The following is a 12,603-nucleotide window of genomic DNA, read 5'->3' as shown; positions in this document are numbered from 1 at the left end:
TAAGTCAAATCATGTCGATTACCCTACAAAGCCGTAGACATTATAATGTTAATAATAATTTATATAGGTAATGTTATATCTGTGTAATAATAATGATAAACAACCCGTGGTGGCTGAAGTCCATGAATTAGTTGATACGAAGAGCAAAATCGTTATATTTTTCTACTAATAACTTGTATTTGGTTATAATATTACATGCGTATCGGTAAATTTCTTTTTCTTAATAATTTTGGAATACAAACAATTAGGTACTTGACCCTTAAATACTTGCTCGACTTCCCTACCCCCCTCCATACAAAAAATAAAAATAAAATAACAATAAAACTAAATACCTACTTATTTATTTTTATTTCTCTACATAACCAATAATCATTGAAAACAATAATTGGATATGTATAATTGAGCTACATGGCTTGTGTAAATATTTTCATAAAATATAGACTAATGGTCAAGTGAAGAAGATTATCGTTTAAGTTTCAAATATTTATAAGAATATAATAATCTTTAGAATAGTTGAGCGTGAACGCTGTGAACACACAATAAGTCAAGAACTATAAATACGACGAGACATTCCGCCAATATCGTATAATCAATAGTCATACGATAAAATTAAGAACTATATTGGAAGTGAGACCAGTGGAAAAATCTCACCTATACACACAAATAAAATAGGCGTTTCGAGGTATTTTTTTTTTTTGTGTTTGATGTTTATCCCAAGCTAATAGTGTCACCAATGGGTGGAAATTAATCACGTAACCCCAATATTGTTTTTATCCTCTATCTCACATAAACTTATTGTGCTTAATTATATAGACTATAATATATTTAGTAAATATATATATATATATAAATGTAATATTTATAAAGTTAATTGAAATACATTTTCACTTGCCTTTACTGTTTTTTGTTTTTTGCAATTTAAATCAATATTGTAATATTTTTAGAAATATGTACATCACCTTAAACAACAGTATACAATATTATAGAAAAACACATCTATAGCCAATTAAGCATTAAATCCGAGTAAACATATAAATAAAAATAAAAGCAAATACGACAACTTCCATGTCATAATGATTACTTTTATTATTTGATAAAAAACTAAAATAATAATAATAAAATAGAAAAACGTAGGTGTGCTCAGAAGTCTGCACGAGAGTGTATGGCGTGTAATAAAATTTTATTATTCTATTGACTTACATCACTTTTAAGACTGCTTGACACTATCAATATTATACATATACATGATACATAATATAAGGTGATCTATTTATACGTCTACATTCATGGTTTAAAAAATTCTTAACTTTTTTAATAAATACAATTTTTACAAAATTTAAATTTTTTGGAAAATAATGTTTTAAGTATCGTAATCATTATTAAATTTGTCCTTTTTTGAATGACATACATTTTTAACTTTATATATAGCTGCAATAATTTGTTACATAAAAATCGAATTTGAAACGAGGTAATTAATCATTTATAATAGATTTTTAAAGTTTTTATGAACGGAGTAGTGGATCTTGTGGGGCACCTCTGTGGTACTCTATATTAGCACTAGTGGCACTCATCAACAATTTAATATTCATATATATTAATATACAATATTAATATTAATATCTCTATCTACTTAACTGCACTTTCAAAATTAAAGTTGTATATATCAAAATACTTTGAAAAATATTCTGCTATGAAATATGAAATAAAATTAAATGTAATCATTCAAAAAAATAAAACACTGAAATAATATTATATAAAAATAAAAATAATTTTCAATGTTATTTTGCATTGAACACAAATTTGAACATTTCTGAAATATTTGTGGACACTCAAATCGATCACCTTGTATATAAAATAAAATATTGTAATAAATATGTACCTAGGTGTGGCATATACGATTTTTATTTTTATTTTCTATTCAGAATTGTATTTTTACAAAGAAGATATTTTTATTGAAAAAGAAAAAAAAATAATAATTTTGTACTAAACACATCAAAATAATAAGTATGACTGTATAAGTTCTCATAAACATATTTTTATTTGTCAACCGTAATATAATATTATTATACAGTATACCTACCGATTACTTATAGGCAACAAATTGTTTTTGAGTAACGATGCCGTAGCATTCTTTCATCCAATATTTGTGTACGTCATATTTTGTCGACACGTAAAATCTTAAATTGCTTACTAAACACTTAAACGATCAGAGAATTGTGGTTGGAGAGTTTTCTCGTATTGTAAATAAAATAATAAACAATATTGATTATGACCACGTTTGCAGTGGATTTGCATAAATGTCACATACTCTCATACGGTATATAATATGTATTTAGGAAATAACTTATCGAATGAAAACTGCTTTACGCTACAGCAATAAAAATACGCTTGTGAATAGAACTAAAACAAACGTGACTTTGCATTTATTTTCCCCCATAGATCGAACTCCGATAAAAAAAAAAATGAATTTTTATTAATAAAACCTAAAATATTCTAAAATTAAAAATATATTATATAAATATTATACTGTAACTGTATTACCTAAGTTATATTATTATACTTGAAATGTGTATACGTTTAAATTGGTGTATTTCTTATTTTTTAATTTTTAATTATTCACATCTTACGTAAATAATAACTACAGCGTCTATGTCAAAGGAAAGAAACGCAGGAAATAGGAATCAATTTATTTCTAAGTACTTTTAACGTTCAATTCGACCGTCAATAATTATATTGAGTTTATTGTTTTTCTGGTGTAGAATGGATTGTTATTTTTGTATTTAATAATATTATTTGGTCAAAAAATAATATAGTTTTACTTATGTGTAGACGTAATTTTAATGTTTAACACATATTAAATTGGGTATTGATAATAGGTACTAGTAATACGTACCTCTAAGCATTAAAAAGCCAAAATTATGGACTGGGTTGTAATATCAGTTATACCTAATTAGTTACATTAGAGGTTGATATAATTTTGAGATTATCATCTATAATCGTATAATACTTTTCATATTATGAAATACACTAACAAAATATTATATAAAATATAAATACTCGTACATTACTAAATAGTTTTTGATTGGACAATTTTTATCGTCCATTTATAATATTTGGTTATATAATTATTTTACTTAACAACAAAATTCAATAACAATAATAAGATAATAATAGTAATAATAATAATAATAATAAAAAAAAATGTACATTTACTTCAATTAAAGAAATAAATAGAGGCTGCTGACGTACATTTTAGTATTATATTTGAGCAAAATAATATTAATCAATGTAATAATAACAATATCGCTTAACTTAGTCATAATAATAAAAAATAATAACTACGTTGATCTATAAAATTTCAAAAAATAAATTGTAAAATAATCATTATTAATAAAACCGTCCACACTTGGTCTCGAACCTTGCAGTTCTTACAGCAATATAACGTTCTGGCAGAGAAGTGTCGGGAAGTTGAACGATTTGTGAATCACAATACAATTTCTATTCGTCCATAGAAATTAAAAATATTATAATATTATATTTAAGCCATACATTAAGCAGTGGCGATGATAATAGCGACAACTATGACGACGACGACATCCGAATACCCAACGACATCCGAGTACCCGACGACAAAAAAAAAAAAAGTTTAGCGATGACGGTGGTGGCAGCGGTGAATAATATTATAACGTCCCTACTGTCAACCACAGCCGGCCACCAAACGTTGCCATTATACACAGTCATTGACAATAATACTGCCGTCGAAATTTTGTCTATACATATATATAGCACGAAAATGTTAAGTATTATCGCGTACAGGTCCGGGAAAATCAAATCGTCCCTTAGCTGCGAGTCCGGTACAGAAATAAACGAGCCACCGGTGCATACGCTGGGCAGCCCAATAAATAAATGTCAAGGTCGTATACTAATAATGATTATAATACTATATGGTTTCGCTCTAGTCGATCGTCTTCCGACCATGATAACATATTATTTACGATAAATTGCTATGTCGATTCTACGCCGAACCCAACGAATATAAACAAACGGTCAGTGTGTAATAATAATTGGACATTCACGTCCATCACGGAATTGTATTCAGTACGAAAATTTATTATAAATCTCTAATAATAATAATTAAATAACGACTTAGGTGTCGATTGCAGCATTTGTAGTATTAAAGTTGTGTATTTTAATATCGCGTGGTGACGAAATTAATTATCATTATAATATTATTATATTAAATGGTGTACATGTGGTTTCCTGTACCAGACTACCCCTCTGCAAGATCGGTCGTCGTTGTCGTCAGCTATATAGAAATAAAAATAATAAAAATTATCCTGCACACGATTCATATACACTGCATTATTATTATGTTATGATAAAAAGTGTAAAATTGACTTCGGTTCGAGACCGCGTTTCCCGACAGTAAGCACTTGAAGTGTGTTATTATAATAATAACATACCGCACACTGAATGGTTATTATTATTCTGCATCACAATGAAATGCAGTGTATTGATTGAAGTCTGTGTGTTTTGTGATTAAAAATAAAATAATTTTAAGTATAGTGCCCGGAAACGCCTAAACGCATATAAAGAAAAACTATATAGTTTTTGGTTTGCTATTTTTTATTAATTTATTTTTTTTTTAATCATTGTTTTTATTCATTTTTTTTCTTTTTAACTGGGGCCAGATTATAAATCGGCACCGAATAACGTTAATTTTCCACGACCTTAAAATTAATATTAATAATAATAATAATAATACTATAGTATATGATACATAATAAGATTTGATAAAGAAGTACGGAAACGGTGAATCGATCGGTATTCACCTTATCAATAATAACTACAGTAATTTACCAATCACAAAAAGTATTTAAAAATAATATAATATACCGAAGGGCTGTAGACGTCGATGCAACAGACGCGCGTTGATTTGTTTTTACATGTAGATAGTACTATGTAAAAATAACACTACAATATACCTATACACAATATATTAATGTATTATTATTGTACGTAGATAATGCCATTTGAATTTAAATCTATTGATAACGATCCGCAGCCCTTCGATCTCACAAATGTTAACTATTTTGAAATAATTATGCGCATGGGTGATGTAGATTACATAAAAAATATTCACACACATATAAATATATATAAATGTCTAAAAAAAAAATATATATATATATATAAATACTATATTGTATCCTAATTAAGTAATAAAAAGTCACTGGGTAAAAAAAAATATATATATGTGTATACCTATGCATGAGCGTTATTCATGTTTACGGTCGCGAATTCGTCACATATGTAGACATGTTACACATACACACACATACACACATACACACGCACAGACATACGCACACGTACATTGTACATAATATAATTTTGGACGGTAAATTTGATTAATTTATGTCACAAAAGAATGCTGAGCAAATATTATCGTTTTAACCTTAGAAATCATTATACACGTCACAATGCTTTGGGTGGAGGGGGGTAGATTGTGTTGCGGGGGAGGGTAGATACACAAAGGGGTGAGTGGGTGGAAGAGGAAAGCGGCGTACGCGTTTCCGAACCGATCCACACGACAACAAAAAAAAGACATTAAAGCTAACACTCGCGCAAACGTCCGGGCGAGACGACCGGATCGGTAGCGGGACGACGGTGCAGGGGTTGACGAATGACGGGTATGTGACGGGAGAGGACTTGACGCTGAGCTCAGCCGCGCTTGAACTTGAGCACGGCCATACTGATCGACAGGAACAACACTATCCACGAGATGGTGGACACGAATCCCAAGTACACGTCGGGTTCCAGCAGGTTCCATCCGCGGGTCAATATGCTCCTCAATGACGTTGTGGCCATGGTCAGAGGCAGACAGTAGCTGACATACCTCAACAATATGGGCATACCCTCTACCGGCCAGATAACACCTAGAAAAAAATAATTATTCACATTATTCCAGTGTCCGTACCGTGACGATATTATTAGTTGTCGTGTTAAAAATATTCATTCGCTGTATTGATAAGATCTCAATAATAATGTTCAACATCTAAAATGTATCGTAATCAATAAACTATTGATAACTATAAATAAGCTAATGGAGTCCTTTAATAGGTGTTCTTCAAATATTTTTTTTTTTTTTTTTTTATGGCCATTTGACCATCCCCATTGCAACCTTTCGTTGTACCGAAGCGGGAAAGTGTACTGAAAAAACTAGTCCTATCACTATAGAGAGAAATCACATTTTTGATACCATGGTAATTGTAAAATGTATATGATTACATAAATATGCTTTATGTATTCTATAGAATTTATAAAACAATTGAAATTAAAAAACTCGTTAACAAACCTTTACGATTCAGGCACATTCGACTGGTCTAAAATTAATATTAAGGTTGTTCTAAAATATTGTACGATATTATATTGTATATCTGTGTGAAAGTACAATCAATAATTAATATAGCTTTTGTTAAATTGTTATGATAACTATAATATACTTTAAGTTGTTACACATTAAATAAAAGAATTCTATTGTTTTTATAAACAATGATTTTATGTCGAAAGTATTATTATAATTTAACGAGTCAACATAATTTTTAAACTTAGGTTTCTGTAAAAAAAATATATAAACAATATTAAATTAGCCTTAAGTATTACAACACAGAACTTAAAATTCGTTATATTTTATCACCATAGTTAAATTTACATTTTCAAATTTATTTCATAGTTTACAGCGAATATGAACCCAAAAATTGTGTTGTAATAAAACCTTTCTTAAATAAAGAAAACCTTAAAATATAAATTATAAGAAAAAAATGTAATTAAAAATGAACTAAAATGATAAATAGATTTACTTTAATCGTATGCTTCGAGTAAACGACATACAATGTGTACATTAAGAAAAATAAATTATTGTATGACTGTTGTAATAATATTTATACAATACAACTAAATTCTAGGTGACTAAAGAATAACTAAGTGGGACGGGAAATAAAAAAAGAATGTAAATATTTTCTTCAAAGGTGGGCTGATTACGTAATAATTGGGACGTTTTGCTCATTTACACTTCAAGAAATAGATATTATACGTACACTAAACGATAAAATACTATGTCCGTTATGCTGTTATTACTAATTAGCACAATATAGGGCGTTGTTTTAATTGAACGGAACTATTGAATCGTCAATAATTCGGTCTGGGTGGATTTGGAGTGTTAACGCGACAACTCAGATATAATATACTTCAAATTCAGTAGCTCTACATGACTAGAATTACTATATTATATTAAAGTCCCGAACTTAGGTTCTAACGATGGTAGTTATGTAAGAACAGTAATATTTTTGTTTATTTTGACCCTCGTTACGTAAAGTCGATTCGCTTTTTGTGCACTGGTGTATCTATTTTGTTGATATTTTTATTTTACTTTCAGATAATTTTATATTAACCCCTGATTGTTTATATTTTTGTAAGGTACTTGTTTTTTTTTCATTTAGTACGAGATCGAACATGTTATAATATTAAATAAATAAATATTTTTTATTGCATAATATGATTTTGTGTTTATATTTTTATTTTTATGATTCATAACTGGTATTTAAAAAAAATAATTGGCTAAATAACATTAATTATCTGATATTGATAATGTAACTTCTCGTCATACCGAGTATATTATGTTTGCAATGTGTTATGTACTAATGATCATTAATGGCAATACAATTATAACCCTATATTCTATTATACAAATGTTTAAAAAATATCAATCCAATTATTATCACCAATATTTTTATACTCAGCCTTTTCTCTTTTGAATTACTTCTTGGTAAACAGAACAAATTTAATAACAAACGCTATATCGAATAAAAATCTAGATTATAATACAAATAACTGATCATAAAGTGTATTTTTTTTTGTGTTATACACAAACAAATAAAAAAAAAAAAAACCATACCGTATTAGAAACCACTTTAAAAAAATGCATATTATTGTCGTAAAAAATATAGTAAACTAGACTTCTTGACCCTGATTTCAAAGTATTTTTCAAGTGTTGTAGCTATATTAAAAATATACGATACTATATGGTTTACTACTATGTGAAATAAAGTAAAACTATTGATACATAATACAACTAAAATGTGAACAATATTTACTTTCGATACGCGATTTGTAACTAATAATAATGAAAGTCACCTACTTTCAAATTAAATAATTTAACTATATTATGAGAAAATAAACAAAATTTAAATATATAATATTATTATATAAACGTAACTTTTTCTAAATATATTTTTATAGGATCGTGAAAAAATTACTTTACTTCGAAAGTCTAAAATTAACATTTAATATTTTTTGCACACAGTATTACAGTGCACGTTTGTATAATGTACATATTATGTATATTTTAGTCACTTGAGTTATGTAAATGTACATATTATTTTATCGTAGTACATAAGTACATAATATAAGCACATATACTTAATATTTTAATAAAACGCACGACCTCAAATGTTTGTTGAGAGTTTAAAATGATAAATATCACAAATATATTTTTTTAATACCACACGTCAAGAGCTTAGTATTAATTCTAGTACCTAATTAAAATTTGATTAGTTAACATTTACAACGGTGTGTAAATCGAAGGTTACCGTGACATTGATATTTATTGTTTACTGACGATCTTTTGAAGGTAATTCAAGATTGCTCACAAATATTAAATAAACAATCATAATTTATTGTTTTTAATAGATGATTTACGTACTAACTGCGTGAGTTAAAATTTGTTTGGTTTAAATTCTAATAATTATATTATATGGTTCAAAACTATGCACTTACCACTGAGCAGAAGTGTCGGGTAAAAGCTTCCTAGGGCCAACTGGATAGCGTTTCTTTCTAGTTCACATATGGCTGATATAACGAAACCTGTAATAAGCAAAAGTTATAGCTTAAGTTTGTAGAAGTTTTTGATTTAAATTTCACTTACCGAAGCACATGCCGCAAAGACCCTGCAATATCGTAAGGGTTATCACTAAAGTAATGTCTCCTTTGCATTCCACACCGAATACAAGAATCATGAATATGAGGACAAGTGCTGTCTGTCCACACATGACTACGAACTGTGTAATGACATGCGAGAACAATATTTCTAATGGAGTTACACCTATGGAAATAATAAAGAAAAAAAAATTATATTTCGTGTGAAAAATATTTAGCTGCTGATTTTAACGTAGTTTAAAACGTTGAAATTGAAACTACGTTTATGGAAGTTCCGGTACCATATTATAACATCTCATATCTCCAATTTGTAATCGATAAGAAATATGAATACAACAGGTAACAGATACATTATGCAAGTTATAAAAATAACCAATGATGATCGAACATGTTTTTCCGGATAAAAATACAACTTATTTCCGTTTCAGTCGTAACATTTTTCGATATAAAATACCGGCGCTACTACAGTCGCACTCGTTATAAGATGTAAGATCTGCGAGTGAGTGTAAATTATGTAAAATGAAAGAAAAAAACGGTACGCATTCAAATGTCCTATGTAAATACTGGTACCCGCAACAATTTTATTACCACCGCAAGAACTCGCGCCAAGATTAAAAGTCGTAAAACATATCTGATCTTTTTATCGGGTGGTGTGTAGAATGGTGGCTAAATATTCATACGCTCACACCACAATGGAGCTATGTATACATAATGCACGACGAACAAAGCGTACTTGAAACGAAAACTCCACAAACTGTAATAACGTTTTATTTTAGCTGAAAATTATGATCATATTTACCGGCGACCCAACTCCTGTCCAACAGACCCTCAGTCCGCTCGATGATAAGTGCCGAAGACGTGAGTGCGACAGCCAAGAAGAAAACGATTCTAGATATAATAAAACAATATTAATGACTCGTATAGCCTAGAAAACGAAACTCTAAAATACTCACGTTAAAATAACTCCTGGCGCTACGAAATCTGTAAAACTGGGATCACTACTGCCGTATATTGGTTCTTTAAACTATAATATATATAAAAAAAAATTATTATAATTATTAAATATTTTTAGTTTTGAAACATTATAATAAAACCACAATTCACCTGAATTGGAATATCAGCGAGTTTGGGATTTTGGTCACAGCTCTGCAGTAAACCTTGTCCAAAGTCTCTATAAGACAATTGCAAGTCTCTGTTCAACATTAAACCAATCTGTTGATCTAAAAACGTAAAACGATATAAATTATATCAACAATCTGTTGTAATTTTTAAAATATTATATAAAATAAATATAGTTGAATATTTACTTGACATGTCAAGCCACACTCGCACTTCACTCTGATCCAATGTTTCATCGTCAGATTCTCTACCCAACGCCATTCGTGCAACGAGTGCGTCAGTAAAGTTTTCAGTGAAGTATAGAGCTCCCCATGCGTCGCCCACTTTAACGGCGTTTATAGCTTTCTCGGGGGTCTCATAATAATCCTAAGAAATAGTGTTTTATAATCAAAAATTCGTACTATGTATAATATTGTAAAATTATAATACTCACTAATACTACGGTGTCTTTTGGTAAAGCGTTTAAGTACCTACACGAAAACATGTTAAGAGTGCAATTATCATAAACTGGACATTCCATAGTATTCCAATCCATTTCCTTATTGACTACAGCCAAATGTAAGCCTGTTGGATCTCTACCAATGGCCAAACAGAAAAGTATGACTTGCATTACTGGCAATGCAAATATGAATAACATCACTCTGTAAGTATCATAAAATATTTTTATAATACATTCAAGATTTTTTTTCAGGATATAAGTGAACAAAATTATGCAAAGAAAAAATTCAGACTATATTATCAATAACGACTGAATTTAAATATTAAGCAATTAAATAGATATGTTAAACGTATTTTTATATACAACAATATATTATTATGCGCGCCGCAATAAATACAATTTTAATAAATAGTATATATCTATTCATTAATTTAACAGCATCTCTAAGTAAATTTACCCAACGTTTCTCCACATTCTCAAAAAGTTCTTTTGCAACAATGCCTTTGTTTTTCCTCGAGTAGTGATTTCACAACAACTTGAGTCATATTGTGGCTCCATCATTTGCATTTCCGACAATTTACCATTTATGCCATTTGACTGATCTTGCGCAAGCACCTCCTTTGATTGATGGAAGTTCAAGCCTACTACACCGCTCTCTTCAGTAACGTAAACAGGTTCATCCTTTTTACCCCAGTTCAACGTAGCCTGAAAAAGCAAAATCAATACCATTAGTGTGTCTAATAAGAAAACAAAACGTGTGTTGTTTGCCTACTTAAAACGCCGTATTTTAAAATCACATATTGTTATCTTGATACAATACAAATAATAAGTAACTACTTACGAGTGAAATGTTATTTGATATATTGACAGGCGTTTCCTGTGGCTGTCCGTCCGTCCCTTGCTTTCTACTCAATTTTAAAAACACTTCCTCTAATGACTGGCAGTGATACATAGACAATAATACACGTGGAGATTCTTCGGCCAATAACCTTCCGCTTCTCATTAAACCGATCTAGACAAACCAATTGATGAAAATTTTTTATTTTTCAATAAGTATTTACTATGTCTTACTAAAAAGTTATGTATGCTATTGAAATGTACTTACAGTGTGCGCTTGTCGAGCCTCCTCGATGTAATGTGTAGTGATAATAACTGTTTTGTGTCCATCTTTTGTGATCTGAACCAAATGATTCCAAATACTAATTTACCAAACAATAATATTTAAATTTAATTTAAAAAAAAAAAACAATAAAATAAAGATTTAACTAATAGTGCTAATAGTACGGTTCTTGATAGTTATACCTTTGACGGAGTAAAGGATCTACACCAACCGTAGGTTCATCTAAAATTAAGAGTTCTGGATCGTGCATAAGAGCCACAGCGAATGAAACTCTTCTTTGTTGACCACCACTAAAACATAATTTTATAATAAGTTAATATTCTTAAAACAAATTTTTAGTTTCCAAATTGAATTACCTAAGATTTTTCACCAATCTAGACTGGCTTGGTAAATCTAAGAAGTTCAAAAGAAATTGAAGTCGGTCATTAATTTCCGAAGTTTCCATACCGAATATCCAACCAAAATACATCATTGTCTCTTTGATGGAAAACTCTCCATATAGAGCTATTTCCTATAAACATAAAACATAAAATATTATTTTGATGTATTAATCAAAAAATATAAAATACCACAACTTTATAGATAAATAAAATATATTTAAAACACAACAACAACGAAACTAAAAGTGACCCATGCATTCATAATTTAATTTTTGAGTGTACATACATATTACAATGAATTATCCAATCTGGAAACAAAACTATTGATTTCGATAAAACAATCTTGTATTTTTCAGGCGCGAGGCGTTGGTATTTACAAAAATACTTCATTCTTATATGATATTTATATCCAATGTTTTTTCGACATTAAAAAGTATGCAAAAACGATTTCATTGAATAAAATCTACTTGAATTTCTATAACTTAATCATAATGATAATTTATATTATTTCAAAATATTACTGATTGACGTAAGTATATAGAGAATGA

The 12,603-nt window shown here is 29.0% G+C and overlaps 1 protein-coding gene across 2 annotated transcripts in view; it reads right to left on the bottom strand.

Annotated features, from left to right (window-relative positions):
- Positions 1-3,241: 3,241 nt before the first annotated feature.
- Positions 3,242-12,603, bottom strand: part of LOC114128824 (ABC transporter G family member 20) — a 45,642-nt gene continuing 36,280 nt past the window's right edge. For both annotated transcript variants that reach the window (XM_027993411.2, XM_027993420.2), the window contains exons 4-16: positions 12,032-12,186; positions 11,858-11,965; positions 11,661-11,754; positions 11,397-11,567; positions 11,013-11,260; positions 10,550-10,757; positions 10,305-10,482; positions 10,102-10,217; positions 9,951-10,021; positions 9,797-9,885; positions 8,987-9,163; positions 8,839-8,925; positions 3,242-5,939 (exon numbers count right to left, since the gene is read on the bottom strand). In XM_027993411.2, the coding sequence (XP_027849212.2) occupies positions 5,725-5,939; positions 8,839-8,925; positions 8,987-9,163; positions 9,797-9,885; positions 9,951-10,021; positions 10,102-10,217; positions 10,305-10,482; positions 10,550-10,757; positions 11,013-11,260; positions 11,397-11,567; positions 11,661-11,754; positions 11,858-11,965; positions 12,032-12,186 (1,917 nt within the window). In that variant the 3' untranslated portion in view covers positions 3,242-5,724. The remainder of the gene's footprint in view (positions 5,940-8,838; positions 8,926-8,986; positions 9,164-9,796; positions 9,886-9,950; positions 10,022-10,101; positions 10,218-10,304; positions 10,483-10,549; positions 10,758-11,012; positions 11,261-11,396; positions 11,568-11,660; positions 11,755-11,857; positions 11,966-12,031; positions 12,187-12,603) is intronic.

This window comes from Aphis gossypii, chromosome 1 (genome assembly GCF_020184175.1).
Source record: "Aphis gossypii isolate Hap1 chromosome 1, ASM2018417v2, whole genome shotgun sequence".
Lineage (NCBI taxonomy): Eukaryota > Metazoa > Arthropoda > Insecta > Hemiptera > Aphididae > Aphis > Aphis gossypii.
This window is presented reverse-complemented; position numbering and strand designations above follow the sequence as displayed.